Source organism: Pseudochaenichthys georgianus, chromosome 11 (genome assembly GCF_902827115.2).
Source record: "Pseudochaenichthys georgianus chromosome 11, fPseGeo1.2, whole genome shotgun sequence".
Lineage (NCBI taxonomy): Eukaryota > Metazoa > Chordata > Actinopteri > Perciformes > Channichthyidae > Pseudochaenichthys > Pseudochaenichthys georgianus.
In genome coordinates this window covers 20,541,207-20,554,975 of record NC_047513.1, presented here as the reverse complement: position 1 = coordinate 20,554,975, position 13,769 = coordinate 20,541,207, and the positions used below count along the sequence as shown (strand labels likewise).

The window sequence follows — 13,769 nt, the reverse complement described above, 5'->3', positions numbered from 1 at the left end:
ATGGTAATATGCTCAGTTGATTGAGGTCAGTCGGGGCTTTTTCTGCAAAGTGCTGGCAGGTCTTTGACTGTTCTTGGAGTTAGTGCATGTGTGAGATCTTCTGTGCACCCCGCTGATTACTTCTCACATATGATCTGGCTCTTAACAATGATCGCTGAAGGTCACGTTTCAGTGCGTCGCACAACTATTGTGCATCTTTTCTTTTGCGACCGTGACTTGATTTACAGATAACATTTTAAATCGTAAGTAACTAAACCGAGTGTAACAGCAGGGATGATATTTACACATGTGTTTTGACCGGTAGACTAGTTTTAGTCCACTTTATACCCACTATGATTTGGTTAAAACTTTGCTGTGCGCTCCTGCAGACGATCTAGTAAACAGTGTCAAATCATATGTAGCCTAGTTAAATCGTGCCAGTCTGAAGATGTTAGGAAGTCCGTCAAACAACGGCGGCATCAGAATGCTGGTGCCCCCGGATCCGAACGAAGACAGGCGGGTAGAGTTTGTGGCTCTCACCGCTGTCCACACGGAGAGAAGCGAGCCCTCCAGCCCGGAGCGCGGACACCCGTCCCACCGCACCGGTCTGCTGGGGACCCCGCGGCCCGGCCCCCCCGGACACCGGGGCAACTCGTCCTCTCCAAACAAACGCTTCAGAAAGTTGCAGAACTGCATGTACAACGTGCTGGAAAGACCAAGAGGATGGGCATTCATCTACCATGCCTTCATGTAAGTGTATCCTCATTACCTTTGTTTTTATCGGCAAGTAACCTAAATGAAGCACATTTAAAACTTTGTAAAACAACTTTTTAAAGTGTCATAAAGTTAGTGAGCAAATCAACTCACATGCTGCGTATGCAACGTTAGACTTTCCATGGTGATTTCCAATCATGTGTTTTGATCAGTATACGCCAGCATTCATTTGATTCATTCTCCAATTTACCAAGCAGAGTTACTTATTCGGCAATTAGCATGGTCGTTTACATCTCAACATGGGGTCTTCTGTTCAATTTCCTCTTGCCTCTGTCTGATTAAATCATCTGTAAGACCCTTGATCAATTGAATTTGTTCAAATCCATAGGGGTTAATTGGCATAATATCCTTGTGAACATTTGTAATGCCTGCTCATACTTTTAAATGAATGACTCTGCAGTATGTTTCTTGTGTTTGTTGTTGGCATGCCTCACCAATGCATCTTCAAAATGTAGAGGTGTGCATTGTGTAATGGAAAGGTTTTAATGACAGTGAGTGAAAAATAACATCAGTGTTTTTGTTTGGGGGGCAGGGGGGGGGGAGTCTTGGGTTAGTCACTTTTTAAGCCACTAACCGTTAGTGGTTTAAAAAGCTGATTGAGCCTGAACCTGTTTGTTGCAGAATTTTCTAAGAGGTGAAGTAAATAATACATTAGTAAAAGGCTTGACCCCATTCTGAACCAGTTACGTGACAGCTTTTTAAGCAGATGAAGAAATATTTCACCAATTAAATGCAGTAAACAAAGAGCTCAAACTGAGGCGACCCCCCTTATTGTAGAAGGTATTCTGTCAGGACTTTAAAGTACCCATGTGCCATATGCTCTATAATGTATACAACATGTAAACACTGGAAAAGAATGAGCTCACTGATGGCGATGGCTGTTCCCAACAGCTCAGGACTCAAATGTAAAACAGTTAGCACACATACAAAACAAACTGTCCTGAACTGTCATTTGTTTGAATGAGCATGCAATTCAGATTTAACATCTTAAATAACAAAATTGCAACGCTTGTTTTGAAGGTGTCAAAGTGCCAATTAAAAGTCAAAGTTCACTCAGTCAATATTCACTGTTTTCAGTGTTAGTCACTGTCTTTTTCAGTCGAACCCAAGACAGTTGTACCCCAGCAGCTGTCCTCCAGCTGTGTCTGGCACATAGTGGACAGAGCATTATGTGTGGGAGCCAGTGGCGTAACTATCAACGGTGCAGCCGGTGCAACGCACAGGAGCCCAGAGCCGGCCAGGGGCCCATGCAAAAAAAGTAGAAAATAATAATAATATTTTGCCCCAATGGCATTGACCGGTTCACGCAGTCTTCAAAGTAACCAAGCAACCTAAATTAATTTGTAATTTGTCTGTCCAATGACCTTGCTCCCTTTCATGTCATGTGATACCTTGCCTGATGAGTGAACCGTTTAATCAACCTGCACTGTACTGTATCAAGCAGCAGCAAGTTCGGTAGCATTATAAAAAATGTAATAGCTTTCATTTATAATGTACAGCAAACCAAAGCACAAGATTGGCGATCAAAAGAGAAAGGACAAGAGAGAGTGTATGTCCGTGAGTGTGTGAGCGCATCAGCGTGTGGCGCACTTATGTTTGGGGCCCATAACAATATTTGCACCGGGGCCAATCACAACCTTGTTACGCCACTGGTGGGAGCTCCTTGGACTGGGCCGGGCTTTCCGTGTCGTTGTTTAGAAAAGTGCAGCCGTCTCCCTGCCAATGCCATCATGTGTTTACAACAGAGGGAAATCCCACTGCAGAGCTTTTCATATTTGTTCTTATCAAATGCCATTAGCACATTAGTGTGTGTAGGTCCGCAAGTTTCACTTTGTCCTTCAGCTCTTTCACTTCCCCCTATTTGTTGCTGCCTTTTCTATTCTCATGGGACTGCAAACATGTCTTTGCAGCACACACAGAACCAACATGTGTTGTACAGCCTCCAACCTGTGTGTTTCTCATTAAGAGCAATGGCCTTTACAGGGTATTGCGGGTGACATTCTCTCTGACATTACTGGGGGTCGTACATGATGGCATGGCCATCGTTGTTATTTCTTTTGTCAAAGAGGCAGAGCAGGCGCTCTCAGGTGCCCAGATCATGTTTAAGATGCCACGGCCTCAAATACTCAGCTTGACGGACTTTGTAAGTGAGCCGCCTCTGTGATAACCTCTTTTATATCGCCATCTTAAAGGACCCACAAAATGTACATTACTTACTCACCCTGTGTGACCTTGAAATATAGATTTGTTTTCCTCTCACATGCCTGTACGTTAAACGAAGAATAAAAAAACGGTTAAGTATTGATTTATTGAAGTATATTGGGGCCATGTTTAACAACAGAACAATTATATAAAAATGGTGTTAACAAACTCTCCCACAACTTGTGTCATTTATTTATGTTTATGCTAATTACTTCCAAATTCAAATTTGCTTAAACCCTACAATGTTTGCCTAGCATCCTTCCTTCTTTGAACAGATTACAAATTGTACCTGGGACTAAAATCTGTTTTTAATATCCATGACATGGCATATTTGAGTGCACATATGTCTGAGTGCATAATTCCCATGTTACTGCATTACCCTGAGATGTGCATTTGTTATGAATAATTACATGTGAAGCGCTCTCTATTCTGAGAGCTGCGCCATGTGTGAGGAAATTCTTTGTATGATGTAGCTCAATTAAGGAGGCCTTGATCTATTGTAATTACATTGAGCCAAATACCGCTGTGTTGGGCTCGGTGATAACTTCCCTTGATCCTTGAATTAGTCCTGCATTGTAATGGTGGACGCTGAAACATATGCGTTGCTTTTAGAGAGCATCTTGTCACATGTGTGTGTCGAAGCATGTATGGGGTGAAGTAGCTCTCCGCTGTAATGTCTCTCCACGGGCACCCCCTTACTGTAAGTCCCTCCCTCCACACTCCTCATCCGTCCTTGGTGCTGTCACAGCTGCACATAAGATCCATCCTCTTAGGTGCTGTTCACACGAGAACGCAAACGGTTGTATATCTGCTATTTTCTCTTTCGTATAGCCCGTTCGTTCACGCGAGGCCGTAACGTAAACTCAAAGATATGAGGATAAGGATAGAGGGAGTCCTATGTTGTACAGATTGTAAAGACCTTTGAGCCAAATTCTTGTTTTTGGGCTGTATAAATTAAATTGACTTGAAACATTTGCTGATTTAGAGTACTGGCACCTTTTTTATTCCAATTCAAGCACTGTTTTTACATCCGGATGTTCTTCAAACACTCACTGTGTTGCAGCTGTATGCTAATTCAGTTCTTCCTCTCCTCTCTTCTCCTGTCTTCTTAGTTCCTCTCCAGCAGTAGTCAGGTGAACAGACTCTACTAAAAGCCTTGTTTTCTATTCTACCAAGGAAAGGGACGGAGGTGGTTGTAAAGATGCAAAAAGTTGTTAAAAAGGACAAAAGTGTTCTCGAAAGCTTTTGAGGATCTGTAAAAAAAGAATTCCTCTGTCCACCAACCCGATCGGTTGCTCAGACGACGCAGCAGGTTCTTGCGTGTGCAAAGCCTCTGGTTCAAACGACGCGTTTAGGAAATGTTAAGTGCCGCTTGTCTAGGTTTTGTCCCTTCACTCAAGATCAAGACCTTTTTTGTCACCTTTGAATCCCTTCTTTTTGTTACACGTGCTGTTAAACTACCAGCGGGAGGGTCAGTCTGCTTTAGTGAGCTTGTCTGTTAAAGTTTGTACAAACACCAGCAGCCCAGCAACAACATTTGTTTCTGTATAGTTTAGACAAATACCTCATTATATTGTACTTATGATTTTCGGTGTGTATTTTGGAAGAGCTATTGGTAATGACTGCAACCAATGATTAATTTTCATTATTGATTACTCTGTCATATTATATTCTTGATTCATTGTTCAGTGTCATAAAAGTAAAAAGAAATTGTGCAAATCACAAACACATTTCCCCAAAAGACAGGCTGACATTTAAAATATCTACTTTTATCAGACCTGCAGTTGGAAACCCAACAATATTAAGCACGCATTTACAACCTTGGTAAAGTTTGTTTTGGTTGGTGTGAACACCTAACTCAAACTCTTGGAAGGACCAAACAATCGCTCTCTGTTCAGGGGACAATTGAACTTTAAAGCCAAAACCGCTCTAACCAATCATAGGAAGCATGTTATTTGAGTTTCATTGAATCACACAACATTTTTCTTGACCAGTAGGCAAATCACAAGCTTTCTAAAATTGGCTTTCTGTGATAAAACAGTTGGATCGCAGAGTGTCTACCTCAAAATGCCTGCATTATTAATGTATATAATATACGCTCTCTTCACATGAACAGTCCTTTAGATTCTGCTGATACACGCTCCAGATCAGCACCAAAATTAAGAGAACGGTGCTCCATGATGTCTGTCCAGGTAGTAATTGTTAACTGTAATTACCTTTGTTCAAATGTCTAGACCGTTTGAGTTTGGTAATATGTTCTGTTGGTCCTTTCATCTGTAAATCTTCATATGAACTTGGTAGATGGGCGACAACATTCAAAGGTATCGGTTTCAGTGTTTACCCTCACCTCTGACCGCTTACCCATTTCCACCATAGGCAGCACCACATATAGAAATCACATGAGGCCGCATGTTTTTGCCCATAGTAATTTATCCCAGCAGGAGGTTCTTTGGGGCTGTTGAACTCCAGTCTAAAACTACCAGTCTCTATTACCAGCACTGTGGAAACCCAACAAACCATGTCATGTCTTGATCTTGGCTTTGCCTGCCATACTCTGTCTGAGTCTCTAGCTCGGTACAGAAATTCACTGGACCCCAGCCTAAATATACAGTAACAGGACAGGAAAAGCAGTGAAGACAGAGCACTGACCAGCCAAAGTGATTAATTGTGATTAATAATATACCGGTCATATATTATTGATGTCTTACAGAGCTAAAGAGCAGAGATGTGGAGGGAAATTACAACATGGAGTTCTTGGACTTGAGCTCAGGTTTCTTCACTATTAGTGGATTAAAGAGAAATGTCTTTTCAAGTATTTGTTTTACATTTGTATTTATTTATTTAAGAAGGGACAGTGCACATTAAATATCATGAGCATTCTTCGCAAGTCTTTTGTGCGAACATTGCTGCACACAGAATGCAAGCTTTTCAATAAAGGTGAATTGCCTTTGTGACATTATTAAACTCATTTAGCCCAGACAGCTTGTTGATTGAATGTGTTCCCTCTATCCTTGCAGTTTTCCCTCCCTCTGAACCCGCTCTGAGCTAATCTACTTTCTCACCTGGGTCATGGAAACAGTCTGGTCTGCTTTTCCAGGTCTTCAACCACGCAACACAAAATCCACTAAAATTGCCACTCCGCCGTTTGGCATCCTCGAAAAAACCACTGACGCGTTTGGTGTTTTTTTATTTATTGATGGTCTAAGTAGCGTCAGAAAATAGATTTTTGTTTTGTTGTTTGCTTGTTAAGTCAGTGCCTGAATGTGTTTTTATTGATGACTAAGTAAGAGAGAAAGAAGAGTGGAGTAGCACCATAAGGGTGAAGGGAGAAAGCCACTTTGTGTGAGGTTTTTAACCTGCGAAGGACTGCAGATTGGATGCTTGTTGTTCATATTCTCATGCTGTTTTTTTATCTGTTCACCTCAGCAGGATGTGTAAATTCTGCTCCATTAAGAATCCTTTATGGCTCAAATGCCTTTTCTTCTCCCGTCAGTCTCTCTCTCTTCCATCATTCCCTCCTTCTCTTTCCTCCTGAGTGGGAATATAATCTCTAATTTGCGATACTGCCCTGCCTAATTGACTTCCCCTCCCTCACTGCCCCTCTATCTTTTCCCCCTCCGTCCTCTCAGTCTTGCAAGGCTGGTCATGTCTTCTCTTAAAGGGCTATATTTGCGTTTAAGCATATGCAAGATGTGAATAATGCGAAGGATAAAGACATAAATAAATTCATGAATTTGTAATAATGGTCACATAAACGGGGTGGTGCTGTTTCCTGTGACTACATTAAATAAAAACCGCATAAGTTAAAACATGCATAAGTGTCATTCCAAAGAGCCTTGTCTTCCAAGTTGAAAATTCACTAAAGATGAATTGCTTTTCTGTTTTATTTTGAATGTTTTCATAAAAAAAAAAAGCAATACCTTAATATTAAAGGTTAGTTTGAAAGACATTTAAAAAAAGGATTATTTCCAAATGTGGCATCCAATTTTCATCTATTTACATTTAATTTAGCTGACTTAATTACACCAATAACACCAGATATAGATGCCTTTATGTTAAAAATGTTAAGGTCTTTCCACTTGTCTTACACCTGCTGAGTGTCACAGTCCACCTGCAGGTCTCATGTTTCCTGACGTCTCTTTCAGTGGCTTGTCACATTCTGCAGCCACTGCTTTAACCTCCTTGCCTGCCCCACTGTAGATTTATTTTAACAGAAGTGGTTTGCTACCCACTTACACAAGTATGTGACACAGAGGACAAGAAGCAATAAGAGGGAGCTTGATTTTGGATGCTAAGTATACATGATAATAACGTGATCGATCTCTGAAAACTCTATTTCAATTGGCCCCTATAAAAACAGCAGCCCTACAGCTGGAAGGGATCCCGTGTGAAGGGCAATTCATCCGGGCAGATGCTGGATTTTTGGGGAAATAAGGTATCGTATTAAAGACAACAGGGAGATAAAAAGGCCGGAGGATATGTCAAGAGCATACAATATGTACTAAAACAAAATGTGAAAAAAACATCTGTTTTTGAGATGTTCATAGCATTGTCGTCCTTCAAAGGAGGGAAGGAGTTATAATAGAACAAATGATTTGTGAGTGCATGAAGGGGAAAGGTAAGAAGAGAATAATAAGAGTGAGATGGAGAGTTGAGGTTAGTCGGTGTATTCATTTCTCCGTTCGGGGCAAAACGTGTCTCCCTTGGGAGGGGACTGTCTGTTCTGAGATGGCCAGGAATCAGGTTTCCCCCCCCCAATATCCAGCCCTGCTCTCTGTTCACTTTCACCAGGGAACATGACCTGCACACACACATATCCACACATACATTTTTCAATAGATGGGAAAACAAACTACTGTTGTTTGACTACTTGACAGTGCAGATGTAAAAAGGCTGAAGGGGAAATTCTGTACAAAAACACATATGCTCAACCAAGACCTTGAGCCACAGACGATCGTCCAGTTTCATTTTCCTGCAGATGGTTGATCAGGAGGGGTGTTGACACCTGCTAATCTGCGGTAATCTGTGTTTATGTAATGTTATTGTGGTGGAGGCGGGCCAGGAATACTGTAGCATTTTAGTCAGGAGGTTCAAAGGGAAATGCCAAGAGTTTATTTTTAATTGTCAAGACAGTCCAAATCTGCTTTCAGAGCCAGGAAAATCCAGAGGCAGTCTCCCTTACACTGTATATCTTATTATTACATCTCTCTGTCTCTCTGCAATATATAGCATCTGCACATTTCTGCAGAGGTGGCGAGACTGCTCAAGTAGAAGCACTACAGGGGCCGTAAATACTGACAGATCTTTGTGTCATTTTCTTGTAGCAGCCTTACATTTAAACAAAATACCTCAGGTGGGGGATTTTGCAAATTTTCTGGGACTTTTGCCAGTGTATCCAGTGAGTTCTCATGAGACTATATTGTTTAAACTACACGTGTTTCCTTGCTGCTGACACATTTCTGTTTATACAGTGATGATGATGAAGTAGGATAACTTTACTTTTGAGGATAGCAATTAGAAACTAATACAAACATTTGTGCTGCAATAGATCATGTACTCTTGTGTTTTTAACATAACAAACAACTCTTTTCTAAATGCGTGGTTCTTATTCACAGTTTATTTTCTCCATAATTGTATTGATTGATTAACATTTTCTTCCATCTATTTTCGCTGCAACATTTCACCCAACACCTCTCTGCCTGTCTGTTCTGGGAGCTTTCTCATTTTACTTTGCGGCCATCGCTTTGAGTCTCATACTGGCCTACTTTAAGGCCCTGACACACCAGGCCTAAATCGGCCGTTTTCGTTAGTCGGACGACGAAGCGTGCCCTGTCACCCAAACTCAATTTGGTGTGTCCCGCACCGTCGGCCGGGACACACCTTATTTGGCCTTTCATGGCCGACGCACTGTTGAATCGGCCGTGCGTCGGCCACAGGCAGTCGGACAAAGAAATCACTCTGATTGGCTGTTCAGCTAGCGAATCAGTGCATGAGAAGCGAAACGGTTGCTTGAGAATATCTTCCACAAGTAACACTCCAATAGCTGATAGCTCCAGTACCGCACGAAACATGTTTTCGATGGACGAGAGTGAAAATGGAACGCACACGCTATTTGTTGTTTGTTTATATCACGTAGTCACGTATCACTTCTTCTCTGTCTTCCGGTTGTTGCCTCTTTTGAATGACGAATACCCACTACCACCGCCTGCTGGTAAGGAGAGTTATTGCCACTCATGCATGCACAGTTCGTATGTGCTCGGCTGAAGTCTTTGCGGTGTGTTATGGCCAACACGCAGGAGAACACGCCGACGCAACAGTCGGCATCTGCGAGTTCTCTGGTGATTGCTTGGTGTGTCAGGGCCTTTAAAGGGGACCTATCATGCAAAATGCTCTTTTTGATGTCTTTTATACATACATATGTGTCCTCGGTGTGTCAGGGAACTCACGCAGCGTCAGAAAATAAAACCCTCTCTCTTTTCCTCCGTACCCAAATCTCTAAAAACGGGGGTACAACGGAGCTGATCCAGATTTGCGGCCGATATGACGTCATATCGGCGGCTGACCCACAGCACTATCAGAAATGTTGCTATCAGAAACAATGCCCGACTGTTTTGGACGTAATATGGTCGGCAGGGGTTTAACGGTATCCGTATTCGTCCCGTACCGTCACGGTTCGGACGTCACGGTTCGGACGTCACGGTTCGGCACATGCAGTCACACGGCGAATACGCCTTTTTTTTTTACGAGTGGGAAAAAAGTCTGTCATTCAGGGCAGTATCCACTACACTATATATAATCCAGGGGGCGATATTGCGCCTAAAAGCTGTTTGCCAGCCGCCCTTTAACAACAAATGAAGAACAAGAACAAAACACAACAAAACGAACAAAATACAAGAAGAAGAAAAGTTAGTATGGCGATTTCAGATAACACACAGGAGCTAGAACCCACCTGCTTCTTTTAAATCAGCTGTGTGGGAACATTTCGGGTTCCCTGTGGACTACAACAACGATAAAGTGTGCGAGTGGTGGATCGGACGAGGACGGTGTGTCGGCGTTGTTAGACAGCGGTGCGGTATGCTAATGGTAACACACGCCAAACATGCTAAATAATATCAGAAGGCATCACCCAGATTTGCCAATCACCGGAGCTCGGAAAAAGACAACAGCAGTTCAACAGCTTCTCCCCGCGGTTTTTAAGAAGCCAATAGACATGAAAGCAGTGAGACCAAAATAAATAACGGAAGCTTTTGGCTTATTATTTATGATGTAATATTTTCAAGACATTCTTTTTAGTTTTACAGCTTGATGAAACCTTTTTGTTTGACATCAGCCATTATGTTATTAAGATAATATGGCCATCTGAGTCTTTATGGTTTGTTTTTAACTGTTTAATACAGTTAATTATTCAAAATGTCAGAGTTCCTTATTTTTAAAACTGAAACTTGCACTACTGTTCAAAAATAAATTAGAACAAACCTGGAATTATGCATTTGGGACTTTTTTTTGCTTTTTCTTGTTGTACCGAACCGTACCGAACCGTGACCCCCAAACCGAGGTACGAACCGAACCGTGACTTCTGTGAACCGTTACACCCCTAATGGTCGGTGTTTACATTAGCATCGCTAACACTCAGAGCTAACCTGTACTGCACAGAGCATGTGTGTGAAGAAGCAGGAAATAAAAAGGAACTCACCTTGTGGTATAACCGGCAAGAGAGAAAGCCTTTGAGCTCCATACATTTTCAGAAATAATCCTTGATAATCCATGAGATGGCGTTTCATCACGGCAGTATCTGCCGGTAGAATCTCCCGCATGAGCAAGCATAAGCTCCGCCCCTCTTTTTTTATCAATTGTTCTCTTCTTTTAAAGCTTTATACATAAAATCAGCACTTTTGAAATAGGAAGTGAAATAGAGGGATATGAGGCATGGCTAGAATGGGTAATCTGTTTGGTATTTTGAGCAAAACACTTCATAGACATGTTTTTTATATATTTGTATATATCTGAGACCTATGCTATTGCCTAAAAATAGCATGATAGGTGCACTTTAAATCAACGTTACACTGGACTGTCAAAGCGTCTTTGGGTTCAGAAAAGCGCTATATAAAATTGATATATTATTATTATTATTAAAACCCTGCAACCCAGCTGTTGGGTGAAACAGGACAATTTGGACGGCAATTCCAGTGAAGTCTGACTCTTGACTGGAAGTGTGTTGTGTCACAAGCCATGGGAAGGCTGCTCTTTAATGTCACTCTCTGTAAATGTTGCACGGTTGCCCAGTCAGTGAGTACACCTCTGTTAAAGACGTCTGTATACAAAGGCAGATAACTGTCCTCAGCTTGGCCACACTGTCACCTTTTGTACAGTTACCATCCCAACAGTATCCACACAACATTAGAGATGGTTTTCCCACATGCAGTTGCGATGGTCCACGGCTTTTACTTTTATTTTCAAGAAGTATCAAGACTATTTTTCTCATGCACTGTTTATATTCACACATAGAAAAAAGTAATCCTATACGGAGCCAGAATGTGCAGGGCTGCTTCTAAAGTGACGTTGTATAACATTTGATAAAGTCGATGAGGAGAGTCAGGCTTTTGGATTTTACAAAAAGTAATTGATACATTGCAGGACTTGAATGAAAGATGTTTTTTGAAGAAGGTTGTTTTTGCGTCAAGGTGTTCAGGATGAGTTAGAGTGATAAAGTGCTTAGGAAGGTTCTGTGTGTCGCCAGCGTCTGTGTAGACCATAACCACAGGCAGAAACAAATCAATAGCTTTAGCCTTGCCATTATCTCTCAACAGCACACTTAAGGCCTGACCCTAATGGGTGGTTGCACCTGCAGCCCGCCGATTACAGATGCTGAATAATGTGGAAGCTAACTGTAGCTAAGTGCTGATAAAGAATGAACATGATAGTTAATCTAAATGTGGTAAAGCTTGCTCCCTATTAAGGCCTTCAATGCTCCATATGACAACTACTCTGTGGCATCATTAGTTATCATAAATTAAAAGATGATGAGTTTAGATACTGAGGCAAGACAGAGATATAAATCTAAATATAATCAAAAGGTAATGCTGTAAAGAAGGCTCCAGAGACCATATCAGGTTCAAGTAGGTGGTATTGTAGCAACATGTTCATCAGAAAGAGTGATGGATAGTATGGATGAAATTCTCTACCAGGGTGTATGGTATTTCATATCAGATATCATATGCTGCAAACTGAGGTATTATAAACTTTATGGAAAATCTATTGAGAAATTGTTTGTCTGTTTTTTTTAACCAGTTCAGCAAAAAAACATCTGACAAATCATATAAATCCAATATTCATAAATAAGTCCTGCTGATTGACTTGCCACATATACATACAAAGGGCTAATATACCAATATGTTTTAAATCTAGAGCTATAGGATGCATGTTCTCCAAGCTATATAAAAGATGATCATCATCTGTATGTGGTGGGTTTAGGTCTCAAACACTTTTGTACATCAACCTGTATTTTTCAGTTTTTAGATTTATAAACTTATAAACGTTACCCCATCTGGCACGTGAGCGCTGTGCATATAGTTTTCATGGTGAGAAGGCTGCATGACTGTGCAGGCAAATGTGCATGGTTGCAGAGGCACACAAAAACTACCCCTGACATCCTCAGGTTTTTAGGATACCTTTGTCAAGAGCTGCTTTAAATCTAACTTGCAGTTTGGAGCAAACCAAGATTTTCTCTTTCTTTCTATCTTCTTCCTGCTCTCTCTGCTCGTTGTCTGTCTCTTGTCTGTCTAGATCCCGGGATAGCCCAGGTCTCTGTGTCTTTCTCCTGTTGTCCCTGCCTGGCTGCACCCGCATGCAAGGCCCATCTTAAGTGTTGTTAAGATCATTTTAATTTATAACGGCAGTCACTATAAACATGTGAGGAAGCAGCACCATGGAGACAGAGCTCAAACAAAATCACAATGTGGGACCGTATTTATAAGGTCTGCCTGGCCTGCAGAAAGCGCTTTGCAATGTGTGTGTATATATGCGTGTGTCTGTGTGTCATTGCTCATGTGGCTGAGTGTGCATGCTGTCAGGAAAAGGTCTTGATTGGCGTCTGCACTGTTGCAAAATGTGTGTGCATTCATCCATGTGTAGGTTTATGGAGATTGTCCGTGTGTGTTAAAGCCTGGCCAATTGCATTGTGGGCTGAGCATAACAATAATCAAATGTTAACGACAAGGCCTTAATTACGCAGGCTGCCCGCCACTCTTGTGAGATTGTTTTTCAATACGTTCGGTCCCCTCCTGCTATAAACGCTTATTACATCACTCGAGCGCAGTGTAATTTCCTATTCCTGTGCGACGGTTACTGTTTCAGTTCCTTTTAGTGTTAAGTGTTTAGTGTTTTTTGCCTTTCTGCACTCTTTCCTCAGTCTATTTCCATTATAACTTCAACACTTTTTTGTTCCAGCTGCATCTCTTTGTCGGTTTTTCCTTCTGTTTCTCTTTTTAATCCTCCTCTCTCTATCTTGATTGCATACTACAGTACAAGTACATGAAGTCAACAGGCTTTTCTAGGAGAGGAGGAGGGGGAGGAACTTTGTTCAAAGGTCATCTTACCCCTATCTCCAAAGTCTTCTACTGTACATCTGCTTCAGCTTCTGGTGCTGCTCTGGCCACACTTTACACTACTTCATCCACAGTTTACAAGAAAGATTTATTATGATGAAGGGTTATTGATGATAAAAATGTTTCATGATTTCAAAATATGTTTTCTTTTAGCGTAAAAATGTACAACACTGTTTATGGCTAAGTGTAAAATACAAACATCAACATAAA

General features: G+C 41.5%; 1 protein-coding gene across 1 annotated transcript in view; it reads left to right on the top strand.

The window, feature by feature from the left end:
- Window positions 1-304: 304 nt before the first annotated feature.
- LOC117455610 (potassium voltage-gated channel subfamily KQT member 4) overlaps window positions 305-13,769 on the top strand; it is a 67,927-nt gene continuing 54,462 nt past the window's right edge. The window contains exon 1 of the mRNA XM_034095177.1: window positions 305-729. Coding sequence (XP_033951068.1) covers window positions 428-729 — 302 coding nt within the window. The 5' untranslated portion in view covers window positions 305-427. The remainder of the gene's footprint in view (window positions 730-13,769) is intronic.